The 19,181-nt window shown below is 32.5% G+C and overlaps 1 protein-coding gene across 8 annotated transcripts in view; it reads left to right on the forward strand.

Annotated features, from left to right (window-relative positions):
• LOC136037400 (guanine nucleotide exchange factor DBS-like) overlaps window positions 1-19,181 on the forward strand; it is a 211,100-nt gene that overhangs the window by 178,119 nt on the left and 13,800 nt on the right. For all 8 annotated transcript variants that reach the window (XM_065720146.1, XM_065720152.1, XM_065720145.1 and 5 more), the window contains 6 exons: window positions 4,514-4,825; window positions 6,756-6,941; window positions 8,697-8,888; window positions 10,618-10,743; window positions 14,080-14,280; window positions 18,007-18,174. In XM_065720146.1, coding sequence (XP_065576218.1) covers window positions 4,514-4,825; window positions 6,756-6,941; window positions 8,697-8,888; window positions 10,618-10,743; window positions 14,080-14,280; window positions 18,007-18,174 — 1,185 coding nt within the window. The remainder of the gene's footprint in view (window positions 1-4,513; window positions 4,826-6,755; window positions 6,942-8,696; window positions 8,889-10,617; window positions 10,744-14,079; window positions 14,281-18,006; window positions 18,175-19,181) is intronic.

Raw genomic sequence — 19,181 nt, forward strand, 5'->3', positions numbered from 1 at the left:
CAAACTTTGTTGTTGTTTTTTGTTTTTCTTGAAGGGAAGGCCTTTAAGCTCATCTCAACGCCTTACTTGCGTCCCTGAAATAGAACAATGCAAGTTTTTAAGAAAATGCTACCTTTATAATATAATAATCCTCCCTCCTTTTTTTTGAATTTGAGTCTGGTTTGAAGAATTTTTTCCGGATGCGATAAATGTAAACTTCGACATGTTTTTCTTTAAGTACGTTAGATTTCTGATTCGGCTCCCAATTTGGTCACAAAATTCTTTTCTTATTAGTAATTATAATATAACAGACCCAACTCCAGCCATCCTTAATCAGATCACAGTTCAATAATAATATTAAAAGCCATCAGTGGCTTAAAATCTTCCGCCAGTAGAACTCAGTGTGTATTTTTATTTTCTCTGTGTTATAACCAGTTTTTTTTTGTGCTGGGAGTCTTATATTGTGTTTAAAACTTCTTTTTTTTATGTCTTGTATATTTGCCTTATATATCTTTCTAGTTGCCTTTTATATTATTTATATTTTTATATAATTTCTTATTTTTTATTTATATATTATTTTTTATATAATTTCTTTTACATATTTCTTCTAGTTGCCTTTTTTTGTTATAAAATCCTTTTCTTGTATTTTTATGTACTCCGTTTCTTTTGTTTCATTTTGACGGGTAATTAAATAATAATATTATTATTAATACCCTAGACTCTAGAGAAAAATTAGTAACTTTGAAGTTCCCGCCTCTTTACTAAAATTAAATGAAAAAAAAACAAGTTTTTCACTGCAAGTAAGGAGCGACAATAAAACTTGAAACGAACAGAAATTATTCCGTTTATGAAAGGGGTTGTCCCCTCCTCAATGCCTTGCTCTTTACGCTAAAGTTTGACTCGTTCTCACAACTCTACTTTTTTTATAATTAAAAAACTTTAGTGTAAAGAGAGAGGCGTTGAGGAGGGGACAACCCATTTCATAGACGGAATAATTTCTGTTCGTTTTAAGTTTTAATTTTGCTCCTTACTTGCAGTTAAAAAACGTGTTTTTTTTCATTTAATTTCTGAACGTTTTTATTTTTGCTCACCGAACATGAATAATTAAAACGAAATTTGCACATTATTTTTTTTTAGCTAAATGGCTTTTTCATAGTTTTGATCGGATGATTTTGGTAAAAAAAAAAAGTGGGGGAGGAGGCCTATTTGCACTCCAATTTTAGGCTACTTAAAAAGACAACTAGAACTTTTCATTTTTTTGCGAAGGTTTTTATTAGTAATAAATATACGTAACTTACGAATTAATTTACGTAACGAAATTCTATGATTGTATATTTTTATTACGTATATGAGGGGGTTCTCCCCCTCATCAATACCTCGCTCTTTAAACTTAAGATTCAACTTGGTCTCAATTCTTTAATAATTACCCCTGAATCACAAACGCCATAGAATAAATAGTCGAAATTACTAAAAATACTGTAAATAATTTCTGTTCGTTTTAGGTTTTAATGCTGATCCTTACTTCCACCACAAATTCTTTTTTTATTTATTTTCTCATTGTTCTTTTAAATAATGCTAGAAAATCCGGCGGTCCCTTCATGTAAATTTCCTTCCCTCATGATAAATTCCTCCATGGAACAATCCTCCCATGTAACCCCCTCTCCCAACCCCCTTTTAACGTGGAAAAGTCCCCCTGAAATCGTATGTGCATGTCCCAATAAAAATTACTTGAATGGCCAAAGTATGGCCAAAGCTTGTGACTTGCAGTCCCTCCCCTGGGGACCGTGAGGGAGACAGCCGTCCCCAAAGACATAATTATTAGGTTTTTCGACCATACTGGACAAAATGGCTATCTCAAAATTTTGATTCAGTAACTTTGGGGGAAAATGAGCGTGGGAGGGCGCTTAAGTGCCCCCAATTTTTCGGTCAATTAAAGAGGGCACTAGAACATTTAATTTGCGTTAGGAGGAGCCCTCTTATGACATTCTAGGACCACTGGTTCGATACGATCACCCCTGGGGAAAAGAAAAAACAAAAACAAATAAAAACGCATCCGTGATCTGTCTTCTGGCAAAAAATACAAAATTCCACATTTTTGTAAATAGGAGCTTGAAACTTCTGCAGTAGGGTTTTCTGATACGCTAAATCTCATGGTGTGATTTTCGTTAAGATTATTTGACTTTTAGTGGGTCTTTCCTTTTATTTTCTAAAATAAGACAAAATTTCTCAGGCTCTCAACTTTTGATGGGTAAGATTAAACTTGATGAAACTTATATTTTTATAATCAACATTAAAATGCGATTCTTTTGATGTAACTATTTGTATCAAAATTCCATTTTGTAGAGTTTCGGTTACTATTGAGCCGGGTTGCTCCTTAATACAGTTCGTTATCACGAACTGTTTGATATGCTATCTTTAGGATAAGCAATAGCCCGTTATGTCTCGTTCATGTAAAATTACCTAAGTTGATTACCCAAGAAATTACCCAAGAGCATTGTCAAAAATTTTACGATTATCCTAAAAACTACCTAAGACCGGATAAATAAATCTTATGACTTTGCTATTCTCGTATCTTCACGAAAGGTATCATCTCTTAGGAAAAAAAATAGCACATTATTTCTCATATTTCATTGTTGGAAAACTGCTCAAGTTAACTACCCAAGAAAATCATCGAAATTAGCCAATTATCCTAAGGACTACCCAAGAACGGATAAAACAAGTCGTATGATTCCCACATCTTTACCAAATATATCATCTTTAAAAAAAATTGCATAGTCCATTGGATTGTTGAAAAATTACCAAATTTGATTACCGAAAAAAACCTAAGGACATTACCCAAGATTACCCAATTGTCAGAAGAACCATCCAAAACCGAATACAGTAAATCACATCGCTTCAGGGTTCCTGTATCTTTACTAAAGATACTATCTCTTGACAAACCAATAGCCTATTTATTTCATTGTTAGGAAATAACCCAAGTTGATTACCCAGGCAATTACCAAAGGAAATTACACAACCCAATAGTCCTGAAAACCAGCAAAAATCTGACAAATTAAATCCTATGACTTCAAAATTATGGCATATTAACTAAAGATAGGATATTTTGGAAAAACCCTGGTCCATTTTGTTTTATTTTTGAAAAGTTGTCTAAGTTGACTTCGATACAAAAAAATAAATCATACATAAATAAATCATATAAATTCTTAATTTCTATTTTACTAAACATTTTACTAAAAAAAAACATCTTTTGGAAAAATGCTAGCCCTTTTTATTTTGTTGTTGGAAAGCTGCCAAAGTTTATTACCCAAGAAACTGCAAAAAATTATCCAAACACCCTAAAGTTTATCCAAGACAGGATAAAGTAAATCGTATGACTTCGTGATTCTTGTATCTATGCCAAAGGTAGTATCATTTGGAAAAACAATTGCCCGCTCTATTCCATTGTCAGAAAATTACACAAGCTGAAACTCCAATAAATTACACAAGGAAATTACCAAAAACTACCCAATTATTCTAAAGACTCCTATAGACGGGATAGCATAAATCATTGGATTTCATTATTTCTGCATATTTGCTAAAGCTAATATCTTTTGAGAAAACACTAGCTCGTTTTATTTTATTGTTGAGAAATTACCCAAGTTGATAACCCAAGGAATTACCTAAGAAAATAACCAAACAGATGCCAATTGTCACAAAAACTACCCAAAACCGAACAAAATAAACTGCATGCCTTCATAATTCCCACGTCTTTACGCAAGACAACATCTTTAGAAATTCACCAGCCCACTATATTTTACCGTTTGAAAATTACCCCAGCTGATTACCCAAGGAATAATCCAAAAATTTTTTCAAAAATTACCCAATGGCCCTAAATATTAACTAAGACTAAATAAATAAACCATAAAAATGCAAGATTATCACCTTTTTACCGAAGATAGAATCTTTTGGTAAAGCACTATCCCATTCTATTTTGTTACTGGAAAATTACCAAAGTTTATTGATTATAGCAATGCTATATCTAGTTACTAAACTATTATATTACTACTATAATTAGAATTTTCGTCATTTATTTTGTCCTTCAGTAATCGTGATTACTATTACTGAGGTCAAGTTTCGTAGAATTTCTTCAGAGTTTGGAGTTGCCTATCATGACCAGTAAATTTTGTAAGACACCAATTAGAAGCCTTAACCCAACAGCTTGGATATGAATCTCTTGCTTATTTTGGTCAACAGCTAACTAGATTAAAACTCATGAAACATGCAGAAATGACCCTGCAAGGGGCAGGGACAAATTCAGGAAAATATATAAAATATGATAAATTGTATGACTAACACAAGAAAATTTTGGCAATTGAATCTTTAGAAGTAAGAAGGGTCGAAAGATCTCCATATTTACGAGTTTGAACTTGATATTCCTCAACAACAATTTGTTGGTAGGCCTATGACTATTAAGTACCCTTGATTATTAGAGCATGAGTTTTTGTGTTTTATTTTTATCTTTTTTACGAAGTTTTAATTTTGGGGTTCTCTTTAGGTTTTAAAGCGAGTCGAAGATGTCCAAGTCATGTGCTCTCGAAGACGATCCTCCCTTAAGAAAATAATTTCACGACCTCCTAAACCTATTCAACCTGTAACACCAGAGCCTGCAGTTCCTGTAAATGCTGTCAAACCTCAAGAACTAATACGACCCCGACTGCGAAGTGCATCACGTCAAGAAATGACCAGCTCTGTTGACTCTTTAACAAACACCGATACTGAAGCCTTGAAAGTGAAACGAGGTCATATACTGACAGAACTTCTCGAAACTGAAAGAATTTATGTTTCTGAAATTGGAGTCATCTTGAGGGTAATTTATTATTCAAAACTAGAGTAATGCTTTTTTTACTGAACGCATAGATAGATAGATATTTATTGCAAAAAAATCCACAGGTTGTGGCAACAGACAAAACACCGCTTGTAACAATAGTTCAGCAGCACAAAGAAAATAAAATAGAAAACAAAAACTTGCATACATACAACAATATTTTAAGCAATCATCTTTTCCCTATAAAAACAGTAGCCTTATATATCAAAAAGTAATCTTACACCTGCTTTTTAGACCTATAATAGGAGAAAGGATAAGGTGGCTAGGCCGCATTTATGGATAATAATAAACTGTCACAGATTTTGCTCTTTAGTCATCCATTCGGGGCCCAAGGAAAAGTAGATTGTCTCAAAATATAGTGGAATGAGGTTGTAAGAAATTATTGAAAAACAATCTGGACTGCATGGGAGGCGGTAGAGAATGAAGTTTGGAAAAGATTGGGATGAAAGAGAAGTATGTGTGGCTGTGTTTGGTTCAGCCAGATTAATGTTGTGTTAAATTATTAGTAGTATTAGTAGTAGTAATCACAGTATTTTTATTCCTGGAGAGAAAAATACTCTTACCGTTTTTAAAAATTAGCTAATGTTGAACGACAAGATCTATACTCAAGCTGGAAATGTGGTTTCTGGTAAAACAAATAACTCCGCCTATATACGGCCTGATTGGTTCTTTGGTAATAATTACTAAGCTATTTAACAACTAAAAAATTTAGAATTGTACTATTTTATACGCTGTTTTGCTTTCGTTTCAGCCTTAGACCCTACTCAGTCTAGGCAATTTTGAACTACAAATTTAAATTATTATAAACCAAATTCAATTATAAGCAACTTTAAATTATTCCGTATATGAAAGGGACCGTGCCCTCCTCAACGCCCCGCTCTTTCCACTAAATTTTGACTCTTTCTCAAAACTCTAATTTTTGAAATAAGAAAAAACTACAGCCTAAAGAGCGGGGCGTTGAGGAGGGGACAGTCCCTTTCATATGGAATAACTTCTGTTCGTTTTAAGTTTTAATGTCGCTCCTTGCTTTCAGTAAAAAAACCTTGTTTTTTTTATTTAATAAACTCAGGAAGTATAATTTCCCTCAAATTCAAAGCTTGGCTGATTTTTCCGTTAAACCAGTCTTAAGACAATGACTTCTTGTAAACCTCATAACAGTCCAATGCCCTGTTGTCTATATACTCTATAATATCCTTTTAAATGGTCAAAGTAATCATCCAATCTACAGGACTGAAGTTACAAGCATCCTCCAGAGATTCTATCCTATTTGTACAAATGTGGAAGCACATTAACGTTAACGAGGATCCTCTTTGGACTCTAGAATAAAGTGAGTTATGTTAACAACTCTCTAAGTAAGCTATTTTTATCATCGTTTGGGGACACTGGCACAGGATGTATTTGCTTAATGGGATTATGGGTACATAACTAACCAATATCCAACAGTTCATGGTAATGAACTGTAAGTGGGGAACGTCTTGGCCCAATAGTAACCAAAGCTCTTAACAATGAAATTTTGAAAAAAATTCCATCAAAAGAGTTTTTCAAAAGATACATCAAAAGAGTTTTCTAGTTATGCTGATTCTAAATACACAAAATTGATTAAGCTTAATGAATTAAGCTTAAAATCCATTAAGCTTAAACTCGTCAAAAGCAGATTGCCTGAAAAAATTTGAGCGATTTTTGAAAAAGGGAGAGATACCCCCGAAAAACCATGGAATCTTAATGAAAATTGCACCATCAGATTCAGTATACCAGAGAACCTTACTGTAAAGATTTAATGATAGTCATTACTGTTTTCTTTTGTTTCTAAATATACCTGTGATTTTCTTCGTTTTCTCGTTTCGTCATACGTAAGCAGTGTGGTCTCCGAAATTAGTTAATAATGTTTGAAAGGTAACTGAATTCTTTTTAGGGATACAAGGACGAACTGATCAGCCTAGAAAATCAGCAAAAAATTCCTCTAACGTTGTTAGGAAAAGAGGAAGTTTTATTCGGGAACTTGGAGCAAATACATGATTTCCATAGCAATATCTTCTTACCTGATTTGGAACATTTCATAGAAGATCCCCAAATGATTAGTCAATGTTTTCTTAGAAGGGTAAGTAGTAAGTTAATGAGGCCGAAATTCTAGGTTCGCTTCACTTGGTAATGTTTACAAAGTTCTGTCAAGGAGACAACGCTATAAAGAATGATGGCGTCAATACTGAGATCCCTTAAGAGGGCTGAATAAATATTGGATTATCTTGTCTGAAGCAAATAAGAATAAGGTAGAAATTGGGCTTAACTTTGGAGGCCCCTCCACGGAGAGGAGCTCCGCTGAGATTAATACTCCGTCTAAAACAAACAAATAGTAAGGGAAGCTTAAAAGAGAAAACTCGGGTTGGTTTACGAAAAAAAAAATGTTATTTAGAAGTAGCCAAATGGATGGATAGGCATATCCTTTTTTTTAACTAAATTGGAAATCTAATATCTCACTTGTAAAGTAAATAAAAGTGTCCATAAGTGCAAAAAAATAAGCACAGCAACAAAACACTGAGTACTATATATAACAAAAGAAGCTATGAATTAAACCATATGCATTTCCCTTCATTTATTAATTCCGCGAATAAACTAAGAATTAGGCAAAGAAGGCCTTGGATGAAGAGCCCCTTCTGATGTCTTTACGTATAAGGACTTTAATAGCCTTGTCCAAATAAAAGAGTTTTGGAACCTTATCAGAGAGAAAACTCCTCCGAATAAGTGGTATTTACTGTTAACAAAATAGATACATATATACCCTATTTGTAATAAAAGTGAAGACCTTGGAGTTAACATTTACCGTAAAAACAACTGACCACAAGGCAAAAAAGTAAGCACAGCAGGAACAAAATGCGTGCAGAAACAAAAACTGTATATGAAAGAAGAAACTACGAAGTAATTACACCCTGTGTTTCTTGGAATATCCCTTTACGGCTTAGGAGCTCTTATATTCTCTTTTTATTTTCGTTATTGTTGGTGTCTGTTCTTAGTATCTATTTATTTATTATTTTGTCTAATTTATTTTTATTTTATGCAGCATCATTATGTTTTTCTTATTTAATTACTAAACCAGGTTTTGTCGTATTTTTTCGTATATTGTATATACGTATAACGTATCGGATATTGTTTTTGTTATTGTTATTTATTTTTTTATTTTATAAGTAATTATCTTATATTATGGTTTCAAATAATATTTATTGTATATAAATATATGTTGCATATCGTTTTTACGATTTCGATTTTAATTATTATCAGTTTCACTCATCACTTATGGACTAATGCTAAAATTTCTATTACTTTCTATGTGTTACATCTGTTTTAATTTTTTTCTATTCTTTATCTATCTATTAACAGAAACGAAAAATGACTTATGTTTCATCCGTTCTTTCTGTTTAACTTTCACATATTTTCATTTTCAATTGTGTTTTAATTTTCTCATATATTCATTTGACAATTCCCATATACCGACCGTTTCTCATTTTTTGCTTTCTCGTGTTTCTCTTTTTCAACCTGTTCCTAATTTTCTCGTATTCTCATTTAACTATTCAAATATGATGATCAATCTTTCCGACCTTTTTTATGTTTATATATACTTATTCGTATTTCATAAAAAAAAATAAATTAAGCTTGTGTGCCATCTGTTCCTTGTTTTTAACTTTCTCACGTTTGTCATTTTCAAAATGCTTTTAATTTTCTCAGATTCTCATTTGACTATTCCAATATACCGACTGTTTCTCATTTTATGCTTTCTCGTGTTTTTCTTTTTCAACCTGTTACTTATTTTCTCATATTCTCAGTGACTCAATGCCTATTTTATCGTATTATCAAATTGTAGAAAAATGAGCTGCACGAGCTTTATAGTTACTACTGCCAAAATATCCCTCAATCAGAAGAGCTACGAAGAGCAGCAGGTGAGCAGAACTCATTTCTGAGGGAATGCCAACTCAGACTAGGTCACAAACTACCTCTTGGTGCCTATCTTCTTAAACCTGTGCAGCGAATCACAAAATATCAGCTCTTACTTAGGGTAAGCAAATCTACTTTAAGTTTATTTTTAAGTATTTTAACTTTATTTGCTAAAGTTAAGTAAATTTCTATTCTAGTCTCCCTGCCTCTCTAAAAAAAATTCTCTAACCCACCTCCTGAAGTTTGAACCTGTATATACCTTTGATACAACAGAGAACCAAAGACTTCCATACCAACAATCAACTCATATTTTGACATGTGCATTGAAGCGTTATGCAATCATACATTTATGGGATGGGTCCTCCCCCTCCTCTTTATTTATGTGGTTTTTTAGGTTTAGTATGTTTTCTATATTTTTCTCACCATTTGATAGAAGTATTTACTAAAGTAGTTACTGCGAATTTAGTTGAACTGACTACGTCGTTCATAATGCGTTTCCAAATTCTCTCCCCAGCTCTCCCTTGACCTAAGACGTAGCTATATTCATGTATTTTTCACACCGAAGATTGATACTCACTCCTCTTGTCAAACTTCTGGATTCACCCGACTCATCTGACTGAAGTTTAATTATTACATTGAATAATGTTGAAGTTGACAGTTGAAGTACATTGACGAAGTTGTAATAATGAAGTACATTATTGAAGTTGACTATTGAAGTTGAATTATACATAACAAAGACGCACTAGGAGGAATTTGAAAAAAAATTAAAACTTAACTTTTAAACAATCATTCAGCAAGGATCATCCTATTACAACCTTTACAACCTACAACACTAGGCCCTTCATAGAAAACACATCAGGGCAACTTTGAAAATTCTATTGCAACAGTCAATAAATCAACGCAAAAATTCATGCAAAATTTGACAAATCTGAGAAAAAAACATCTTACCGTCGGAAAATGAAGCTATTAAGAGTCCAAAAAGGAATTCTTTTTGAACTCGAGTCCAAAAACAACTTATTCAAGTTGTTATAGTTTCCTATAACAACTTGATAATGTTGACCTTGTGATAATCTTGACCTGTTCCTTTTAAGTTTTAATGTCGCTCCTTATTTTCAGCTAAACATCCTTTTTTTTAGTTATTTAATACTTAACTCTGACACTGCTTAAATGATTTGCTTTTAATACCTGTTAAGCCGAGATTTCATACGCATGGAAGTCTCTGAGAACCATATGTAAAGACATATTTTCTTATATGAAAAAGCAGTATTAATGTGTAAGTGGGTTGAAAAGGATCCAGAAAAAGCAGCTTATCAGTACAAACATTCATTCAATGTAAATAACTTTATCATAGTATTTGATAGTTTTTTGCAGTATTTGAAGTATTTTTATATAAAAAAAAGGCAGGTAAAGGATGCGGCACTAGACCCTCAAGGTCTTAACCGTCGGTGCTGATTTCCGTCTCAAAGCCCTTCAGCTAGGAAGTGGAATGGGGGGATGAGGGGTAGCCACCCTGTGCTTTTGAAAAATCTTTTCTGGTTACCTTCCCCAGATTTTTTTCAGGTACCTATTTAGAGCTGGGTCGACTCTGGCTGAGCTTACAGAGTCACGCCACTGACCCCGTCCCAAACCAAATAATTGAGTACACTAGGATTCAAAGCCTCCCCCTCTTGGGCAAAGGATCCTAAAGCCAGCGCACCGATCCACTTGGCTAGAGAAGCTAGTTCTATTTTTATAGAGCTAATTTGCTTTTAACACTTGTTAAGCCGGGATTTCATATAAAACATTAGCTCAAAAAGTTTTTTGTATTATTTGAAGTATCTTTGTAGAACTAATGAATGAGTGTTTTTCAGGATTTGCTGAAGTGCGGCACTGGGCCGAATTCTAGTGGGAATCTGCAATCAGCCTTAGATTCAATGCTCGCTGTTTTGAGAACTGTAAATGACAGCATGCACCAAGTTGCCATTTCGGGGTATCAGGTAAAGAGACTCTTTCAAAATAACAAGTTTATTCAAAACTTTGTAATGAATATGCACCAATAATATACTAGAATTCTGGATTTGTTAGACTCACACAAAATAAAGGATTTTGATTTTGATCCAGGGGGATAGGGGATTTGACCCCCCCCCCTTAAAAAATTGTCTGGCTTGTAAAACCGTTACTAGCATGCATATAAACAAATATTTGATGCCTTTTCAGAGTTTTATTGTAACCCCCCGACCAAAAAAATCCTGGCTGTGCCCCTGGTAGTTAGCGTATAATATGAGAGAGAGAAAAAAACTGATAACTCAATTATAAATCCAACAAGATGGGTGACCTGGTAACCACTCGCGACTTGCTGTTTTCTTTCAAAACTTTATAATAAATATACACCAATAATACAGGAAAATTACAGCATTTTGAAAAAAATATAGGATTTTGTCTTTTATCAAACAGTTCGTGGTAACGAACTGTAGTAAGGAGCGACCCGGCTCAATAGTAACCAAAACTCGAAAAAGCGGAATTTTGATACCAATAGCTACATCAAAAGAATCGCATTTTAATGCTGATTTTAAATATATAAGTTTCATCAAGTTTAGTCTTACCCATCAAAAGTTACGATCCTGAGAAAATTTGAGTTATTTTAGAAAATAGGGGGAAACACCCTCTAAAAGTCATAGAATCTTAACGAAAATCACACCATCAGATTCAGCGTATCAGTCTACTGTAGAAGTTTCAAGCTCATATCTACAAAAATGTGGAATTTTGCATTTTTGGCCAGAAGACAGATCACGGATGCGTGTTTATTTGTTTTTGTTTTTTTTTCCCAGGGGTGATCGTATCGACCCAGTGGTCCTAGAATGTTGCAAGAGGGCTCATTCTAACGGAAATGAAAAGTTCTAGTGCCCTTTTTAAGTGACCATAAAAATTGGAGGGCACCTAGGCCCCTCCCACGCTAATTATTTTCCCAAAGTCAACGGATCAAAATTCTGAGATAGCCATTTTATTCAACGTAGTCGAAAAACCTTACAACTATGTCTTTGGGGATGACTTACTCCCCCACAGTCCCCGTGGGAGGGGCAACAAGTTACAAACTTTGACCAGTGCTTACATATCGTAATGATTATTGGGAAGTGTATAGGCGTTTTCAGAAGGATTTTTTTGGTTGGGGGGAGGGGTTGAGAAGAGGGGGATATGCTGGGGAAACTTTCCATCGAGAATTTGTCATGGGAGAAGAAAATTTCCATGAAGGGAGAGCAGGATTTACTAGCATTATTAAAAAAAAAACAATTAAAAAATAAATATGAAAAAGTTTTTCAGCTGGAAGTAAGGAACAGCATTAAAACTTAAAACAAACAGAAATTATTACCCATATGAAGGGCTCACCTCCTTCTAATACCTCTCTCTTTACGCTAAAGTATTTTTAGTAATTTCAACTATTTATTCTACGGCTTTTGTGATTCAGGGATTATTCTTAATGAATTGGGACAAAATTTAAACTTTAGTGTAAAGAGCGAGGTACTGACGAGGGGGCGAACCCCCTCATGTATGTAATAAAAACATGAGAATACAAAAGTTCTTTACGTAAGCTAATTTATAAGTTACGTAAATCTTTTACTAATAAAAAGATTCGTAAAAAATTAAAAGTTCTAGTTGCCTTTTTAATTAACCAAAAAATCGGAGGGCAACTAGGCTTCCTCCCCCGCTCTGTTTTTCTCAAAATCATTCGATCAAAATTATGAGAAAGCCATTTAGCCAAAAAAAAAAAAATGCAAATTTCGTTTTGATTATTCCTCTGCGGAGAGCCAAAATCAAAACATGCATTGATTCAAAAACGTTCAGAAATTAAATAAAAAAAAAACAAGTTTTTTAACTGAAAGTAAGGAGTTACATTAAAACTTAAAACGAACAGAAATTATTCCGTATATGAAAGGGGCTTTTCCTCCTCAACACCCCGCTCTTTACGCTAAAGTTTTTTACTGTTTTAAAAAGAAGAATTGAGAGAAAGAGTCAAACTTTAGCGTAAAGAGCGGGGCGTTGATGAGGAAGCAGCCTCTTTCATATACGAAGTAATTTCTGTTCGTTTTAAGTTTTAATGTCGCTCCTTACTTTCAGTTAAAAAAACTTGTTTTTTTTATTTAATTCTTTTCTTGAAATGAAAAAAAGCTTTTCATAATTTCTCAACTTACTCTTTTTTAGTATTTTTCTTTTTGGTTGAAAAATATTTTTCGAAATCGAAACCAAAATATTCCGAAAGTGTTTTTATGACTGTTATTTGTTTAGTGATTGGTATCTGTCAAAATGATGAGTTAGTACAAAACTATGTAGTAAAGTATACGAATGAAATATAAATAAGTAGAATATTTTGTTATGTTAAGTGGATTTTAATTTTAATTTTTTAAAAGACAAACAAAAAAACTTTTTATACTTTGTCGACTTATTTTTTTAATCTGTATTTAGATTTTGTCAACATAAATGACAAATTAAATATTTTAATTATATTGTTAATATAACACATATGCACCGAAATGAACATAATTTAAACATTTTATAACAGTCAGATTAAGGTTAGATTTTTTTTTTTTTTTTTTTTGAAGAGGAAAACAAACTTTTCGCAGTTTGTCAAATTGCCTTTTTTATATTTTTCTTTCTATTCAAAACAGATTACCGAACGTAATTCCAAAATATTCAGATTGTTAATTTTCTTTCTTTGTTATTGCTAAATTATTTTTGTTTTTATTGTATATGTGTAGTTGTTTTTGCCTTTATTAAACTTTTCTTTATTTATATATTTTTGATATAATTTTTTGTGTGTTCTTATCTGCTATTAAATAAAAAAAAAAGTTTTTAAACCGAAAGTAAGGAGCGACATTAAAACTTTAAACGAACGGAAATTACTCTGAATATGAAAGGGGTTGTTCCCTCCTCAACGTCCATTCTTTGCGTTAAAGTTGGACTCTTTCTCTCAGCTTTACTTTTTAAAACAGTAAAAAACTTTAGTGTAAAGAGCAGGGCGCTGAGGAGGAAACAGCCCTCGGTTCTGGATGGTCTTTTTGATTCAGAATCTCTTCTCTTCTTGTCAAATTCACTTCGAAAGGTTAGATTTTGTTGTTGTTTTTTTCTTTTTAGTACTGAGGGAAACTTTGTGGAGGTCCTTGCCGAAAAATATGCTTGTTTTTCACCTTAATATTTTGCTACTGACTGAAAAAATCCTCCTTTTCTCACCTATTTAATTTTATTTTTTATTTATTATATCCTTTTTTCTTTGTTTAAACGTCATGTATAGCCAGTGTGGTCTTAGAATGCATTTAAAAATCGAAGCATCTCATTTTTAGGGAAGCCTTGTTGATCTTGGGAGACTTCTGCTTCAAGGCAGTTTCAATGTTTGGACCGAAGGGAAGAGAGATAGACTGAGGGATTTGAGACTTAAGCCTATGCAAAGGCACATTTTCTTATATGAAAAAGCAGTGCTAATGTGTAAACGGGTTGGAAAGGATCCAGAAAAAGCAACTTATCAGTACAAACATTCACTCAATGTAAGTAACTTTATCTCAATATTTGATGCATTTTCCTCATACTTTTTTACACTAAGGATTTTTCCCTTATACTTTGTTATTTATTAATTATTTTCTTATATATTTGTCTTTATTAAATTGTTGTCTTTTGCTTATTTATTATTCGCTCGTTTTATTTTATATTTTTTACTTATCCTTTACTTAATTTTCTTCATTTTAGTGTTAAAAATAAGACCATGAATCTTTTTTAGGACAGAAGAAAAATTCGATACTCATTTAAGCTAATGAAATTTAATCCAAACTGAACGTATATAAAATTAACAAAAACACTTTGGTGCTATAATGCTTACTTAACAATAGTATCTTTATTATTAATTGGATTGCCCAAATAATTATTAATGGGATTGCTCAGTTATTTTTTGAAATTCAAAAATTGTAGATTCCTAAACAAAAATAGTTATTAATAAACCACTGTCTAGGTATTTAGTAATTATTTTAAATATAAAACTGAAATTTGAAAAACGCCTGGAATACTTATTTCTTTTACCGTTATTTACTTAATTTTTTTTAAGTTATTCTCAGATTTCACCCAAGTTAAGCATCTTCATTAGATGATTGAAGATGACTAAAGCTTATTCTTAATCAGGCTTAGAAGCCGTGGTCATAAACTATTGATCCGCATTGCTCCTTACTTACAATTGATTACCAGGGACTGTTTGACAAGACTGATAAATTTAAGTTTGCTTCCGAAAATCACCAATGAGTTTTCCATTCTGAACAAAAACAAACTAGGATTTTTTTTATAACAAAATTTATCTCGCTTTATTTTGTTTACGTTTGATTTATTTTATAACAAATATTTTGTAACTAAAGACAAATAAGGTACATCAGGAAGTATGATTTCAACTACCTTTTCCGGTTTTAAACAAGAATTTCAAATTTGACCCGAAAATGCATTGACACATAAGCAGGAGTTTTGTTCAGGAGATGTGGGGAGGGGGAATATACCAAAACAAATCGGAATTTTATAAGATTCATGGTTTAAATTTGAGAGCCCACCGGTCTAGTTTCTAAGACTGGAGGCTTTGGTGCCATTTTCATAAAACTCATAGTTCAAAAACACGAGTCTGCTCGTGTTTTTGAAACACAGCACACGCGAGTGTGCTGTGCTCCATTTTCAAAATTCAGATTATTGGGCCGCTTGAGAATGACAGACCACATGCGTCATCCTAAATTGGTAGGAAACTTATTAAGCTGCCACTGTAGCAGCTTTATGTTCTATTCTAGATAGTCTGGGACGGCCAATGTATATGCAATGGGTTAAAGCAAGACAGTTCTAGCGAAAAGAGATTTTTTCCAAGACACAACAGTTTTGATTTGTCATCAAGTAAATTTTAATAGGCTTAGCCTATCAGTAGGAACCTGGAGGTCAGTCATGATTGAACAGTCCTCCATAAGATTTAATTCCTAGAAGCAGAGCTGGATTTAAAAGTACTTAGGATTTAGGCAAAGCATCATCAGCCCTCCCCCATTTTTTTCAAATGTCATATATTTCATAGCTACTATGTCAAGTTACCGTATATCATATTGCTATTTGTCAAAACTGCAAGTATTAAGGTGCTACATATATTCAGCAGTGCTGGTATCACTTTTCAACCAATAGCTAATTTGAAACTATGGCGTAAAGCTAGTGTGAGAATGGATAGTAACAGTTTTCCTAAGGGAGTGGAGACTTACAATCGAATCAGTCAGTTGGTTTTCATATACTGACAATAGAACATAAATTTTTTTCTTCTTATGTAAAAATGAGTGATAACATGTCATGACAGTGATTGCATGCAGTCAGTAGGTTTCATTAAAGGGTGGAGGGGTTTTATACGCTGTTTGGTAAGCTTATCTTATTTTTGTCTCACGGACTGGGTATTGGATTGAAACTTCAAGGCAAAGTATCTGTTTTGTGGGTGGGGTAAATGGACTTAGAATTTTATGGGAAGGTGGGAAACCGTTTTTCCTTGGTCCTCATATTTTTTTTTTAAGAATTAAGCTCTTATCTCAAGAATTGTCTTTTTTTAGATTTTCCAGATTTGCCTTTCACCAGAAATATATTTTACCAGATTTTCTAATGTCTTGGCACACGCCAGATTCAGATTGTGGATCAGTAACGTAGGCCCTTAGATTTCTTTTTTTTGGGGGGGGAGACCTTTCCACAATCAAGAAACCTTACCATTTTTATTTCAGCTATTTTTTCGTGTTTGGTTTTGAATTAACAATCAGTTTATTCTTGAATGTGATCATCTTAATCTTCTTGGATGCACAGATCTGGTTACAGTGTTTCTCTAACTATGAGTGAGCATGTACTTACTAAAACGTCAAATAAATTAAACGTTTTAGTCGTATGTGCTGACTGAGGACGTCAAAGTAAATGACGTCCTCAGTCAGCACACCCATCTTAGCACACCCATCTTAGGTCTATTCATACATGAAAATGACGATTTTTTCACATTTTTGATTATTTCCTCTATCTTTTTAGTTAAAAGTTTGTCCTGTTTATATATGAGCTTACATCTGAAAATATGATTTTTCAAATTGGATTCTAAAAAGCGTTATTAGCTGTTCGAACAAATAATTTTATGATTATTATTCTAATTAAACGACCCTTGTGTTTAAGGAGTCATTCTTAAATAATTAGCACAACAAATCAAACTTCAGCATAAAGAGTGAGGTAATGAGGAGGGGGCAATCCCCCTCATATATGTAATGATTTCTGTTAATTTTAAGTTTTAATGTTGCTCCTTACTTTCTGTTGAAAAAACCTGTTTTTTTTTTAATTTGATGAATATACAAAACTTAGAATGAACACAGAAGAAGATATGGTCGGTGCTTACTTACGGAAGCATATTCTAGAATGTAACCTATTTTTAAACTGGATTTTAGAAGCATTATCTAATGTTTGAAAAAAAATCAATGATCATTTCTAATTAATTTTTAAGTCATCGACAATGTACATTGATCAAAATCAAGTAAGTCAATGCTAAAAACCCAAAACAAACGTGATGGAAAATGTTGGAGCAAAACTTGGTTGGAACAAATATGGGGCAGAAACAGATTTATTTATAACAAATTTATTTATATTTATACATTATGGGAAATTAGACTTATTTATATAATATGGCTTTTAAACATATTTTAGAATATTCTTGCTAAGGTTGGATTCTACAAATGCTATTTGGTACATAGAAAATTATTTCTTAGCATTTTTTGGTTTTAATTCTTATTTTAAAGATATACTTCGAAATATGGAATTTTAAATCTAAGCTTTTAAGAAAAAATTACAAAAATAATCTATTGGGATACGCCTATTAAAAATGTGCTTGTAACTAATAATATATTTGAATATAGAAAAAGCTTTTATGCATATTTTAGAATATAGCCTACCTATTTAGACATATTTTAAAAGCATTAATGTTTGAACGAAAAATACTTTGCTCGGGGAAATTTTGACAGGCTAATAGACTTTAAACTAGTAGCCATACCATTGACAGGATTTTGCTTTCTTTACCCTTTAAATTTCAAAAATACCTAAAAGGAAGATTATAGAGCATTTTGGGGTTAAATAGAGTCGCCAAACGCTAGGTGGTGTTAGTGATTCCTCGACAACAGTGCCTGTTTCTACTCTTATTTTTTATGTTATTTCCGCTCTTATGTCCTATACTCTCTGTGTATATCAATAGATGTATTATTTGACAGATGTCAGAAGTTGGCTTAACTGAAAAAGTTCATAGCGGTAGGAGTTCAGATGGCAAAAGATTTGAATTATGGCTTCAAGGTCGACAAGAAGTTTGGCTACTTCAAGCCTCAGCTGTTGATGTCAAAGAAACTTGGGTCTGTGAAATCAAGCGAGTTCTTTTATCGCAGGTAAATATTGGAAGTTATGTGTAATTTTAAACACTGCTTGCGCTCTTTGACTCTTAAACTCTAGTTTTTTTCGTTTTTTTTTTTCTGTTTTTTTTTTTTTTTTACAATCATTTTGCTTCTTGGTCTATGTCTTGATAATTGGGATTTTCCATGTAAACCATAACTTTGACAGCACTGATAAGATAAATAGCACTTAAAAATTCTTTAAAAAATTTATTTTAATTATAAATATAAATAATCAATAATTGCGGCTATGCTTCTAATTGTAAAAATTGCAGTGGAGAAAAGGCAACTGCTCTCCATTTTTTTGCTGGAAAATTTTCAAACAAACATCATAATTGGTAAAGCCCTCTTAAATTTTATGTTATTAAGACCCTGTTTTCAACCAGAAAAATTCTTTTAATGATCTCCATCTAGTGAAGCTTAACAGCGCAACAGAACTTTTTTCATCCCAATTTAAATTGCTGCTATTCTATTTTTCCTTATATAGGCTTCATTAGGCCAAATTAGACTGTTGAATTCGCGAAATTCTTTTTAAGTCTTGTTATTATATTGCTTCACGAGAATTTTGACAAAGGCCTAAAGATTCAGCCATTAAAGAATTTGTAAAAGATTGAATAATGACAACAGGTTTGTTTAATTTATATGATTTTATTAATTTGAATTTGTGATTTTGCATAATATTACATAATGTAGGCCTACTTTGATTTCTAGATTTATATTTAATTTTATTTTTAATGTTGATTTAATTTACTTTATATTGATTTATTCAATGAATGAAATTCCACCCAAAACAAAGAATCTTCTCAAGATTTGGTACAGTACTACTGAAATTCAATTTATAGGTCGTATTTTCATGTTTGTCAATAGAAATTCTTCTGGCCCGGTTGTTGCGGCTCCCTCCCATTCTTCACTAAATTTGAATGAAAACATTTGTGTTCCGTTATAAGAATCGAATTTCCATTGAAATTCTGTATTTAAATTTGATTTTCGATTTGGATTACTGA

Source organism: Artemia franciscana, chromosome 16 (assembly GCF_032884065.1).
Source record: "Artemia franciscana chromosome 16, ASM3288406v1, whole genome shotgun sequence".
Taxonomy (NCBI): Eukaryota; Metazoa; Arthropoda; class Branchiopoda; order Anostraca; family Artemiidae; genus Artemia; species Artemia franciscana.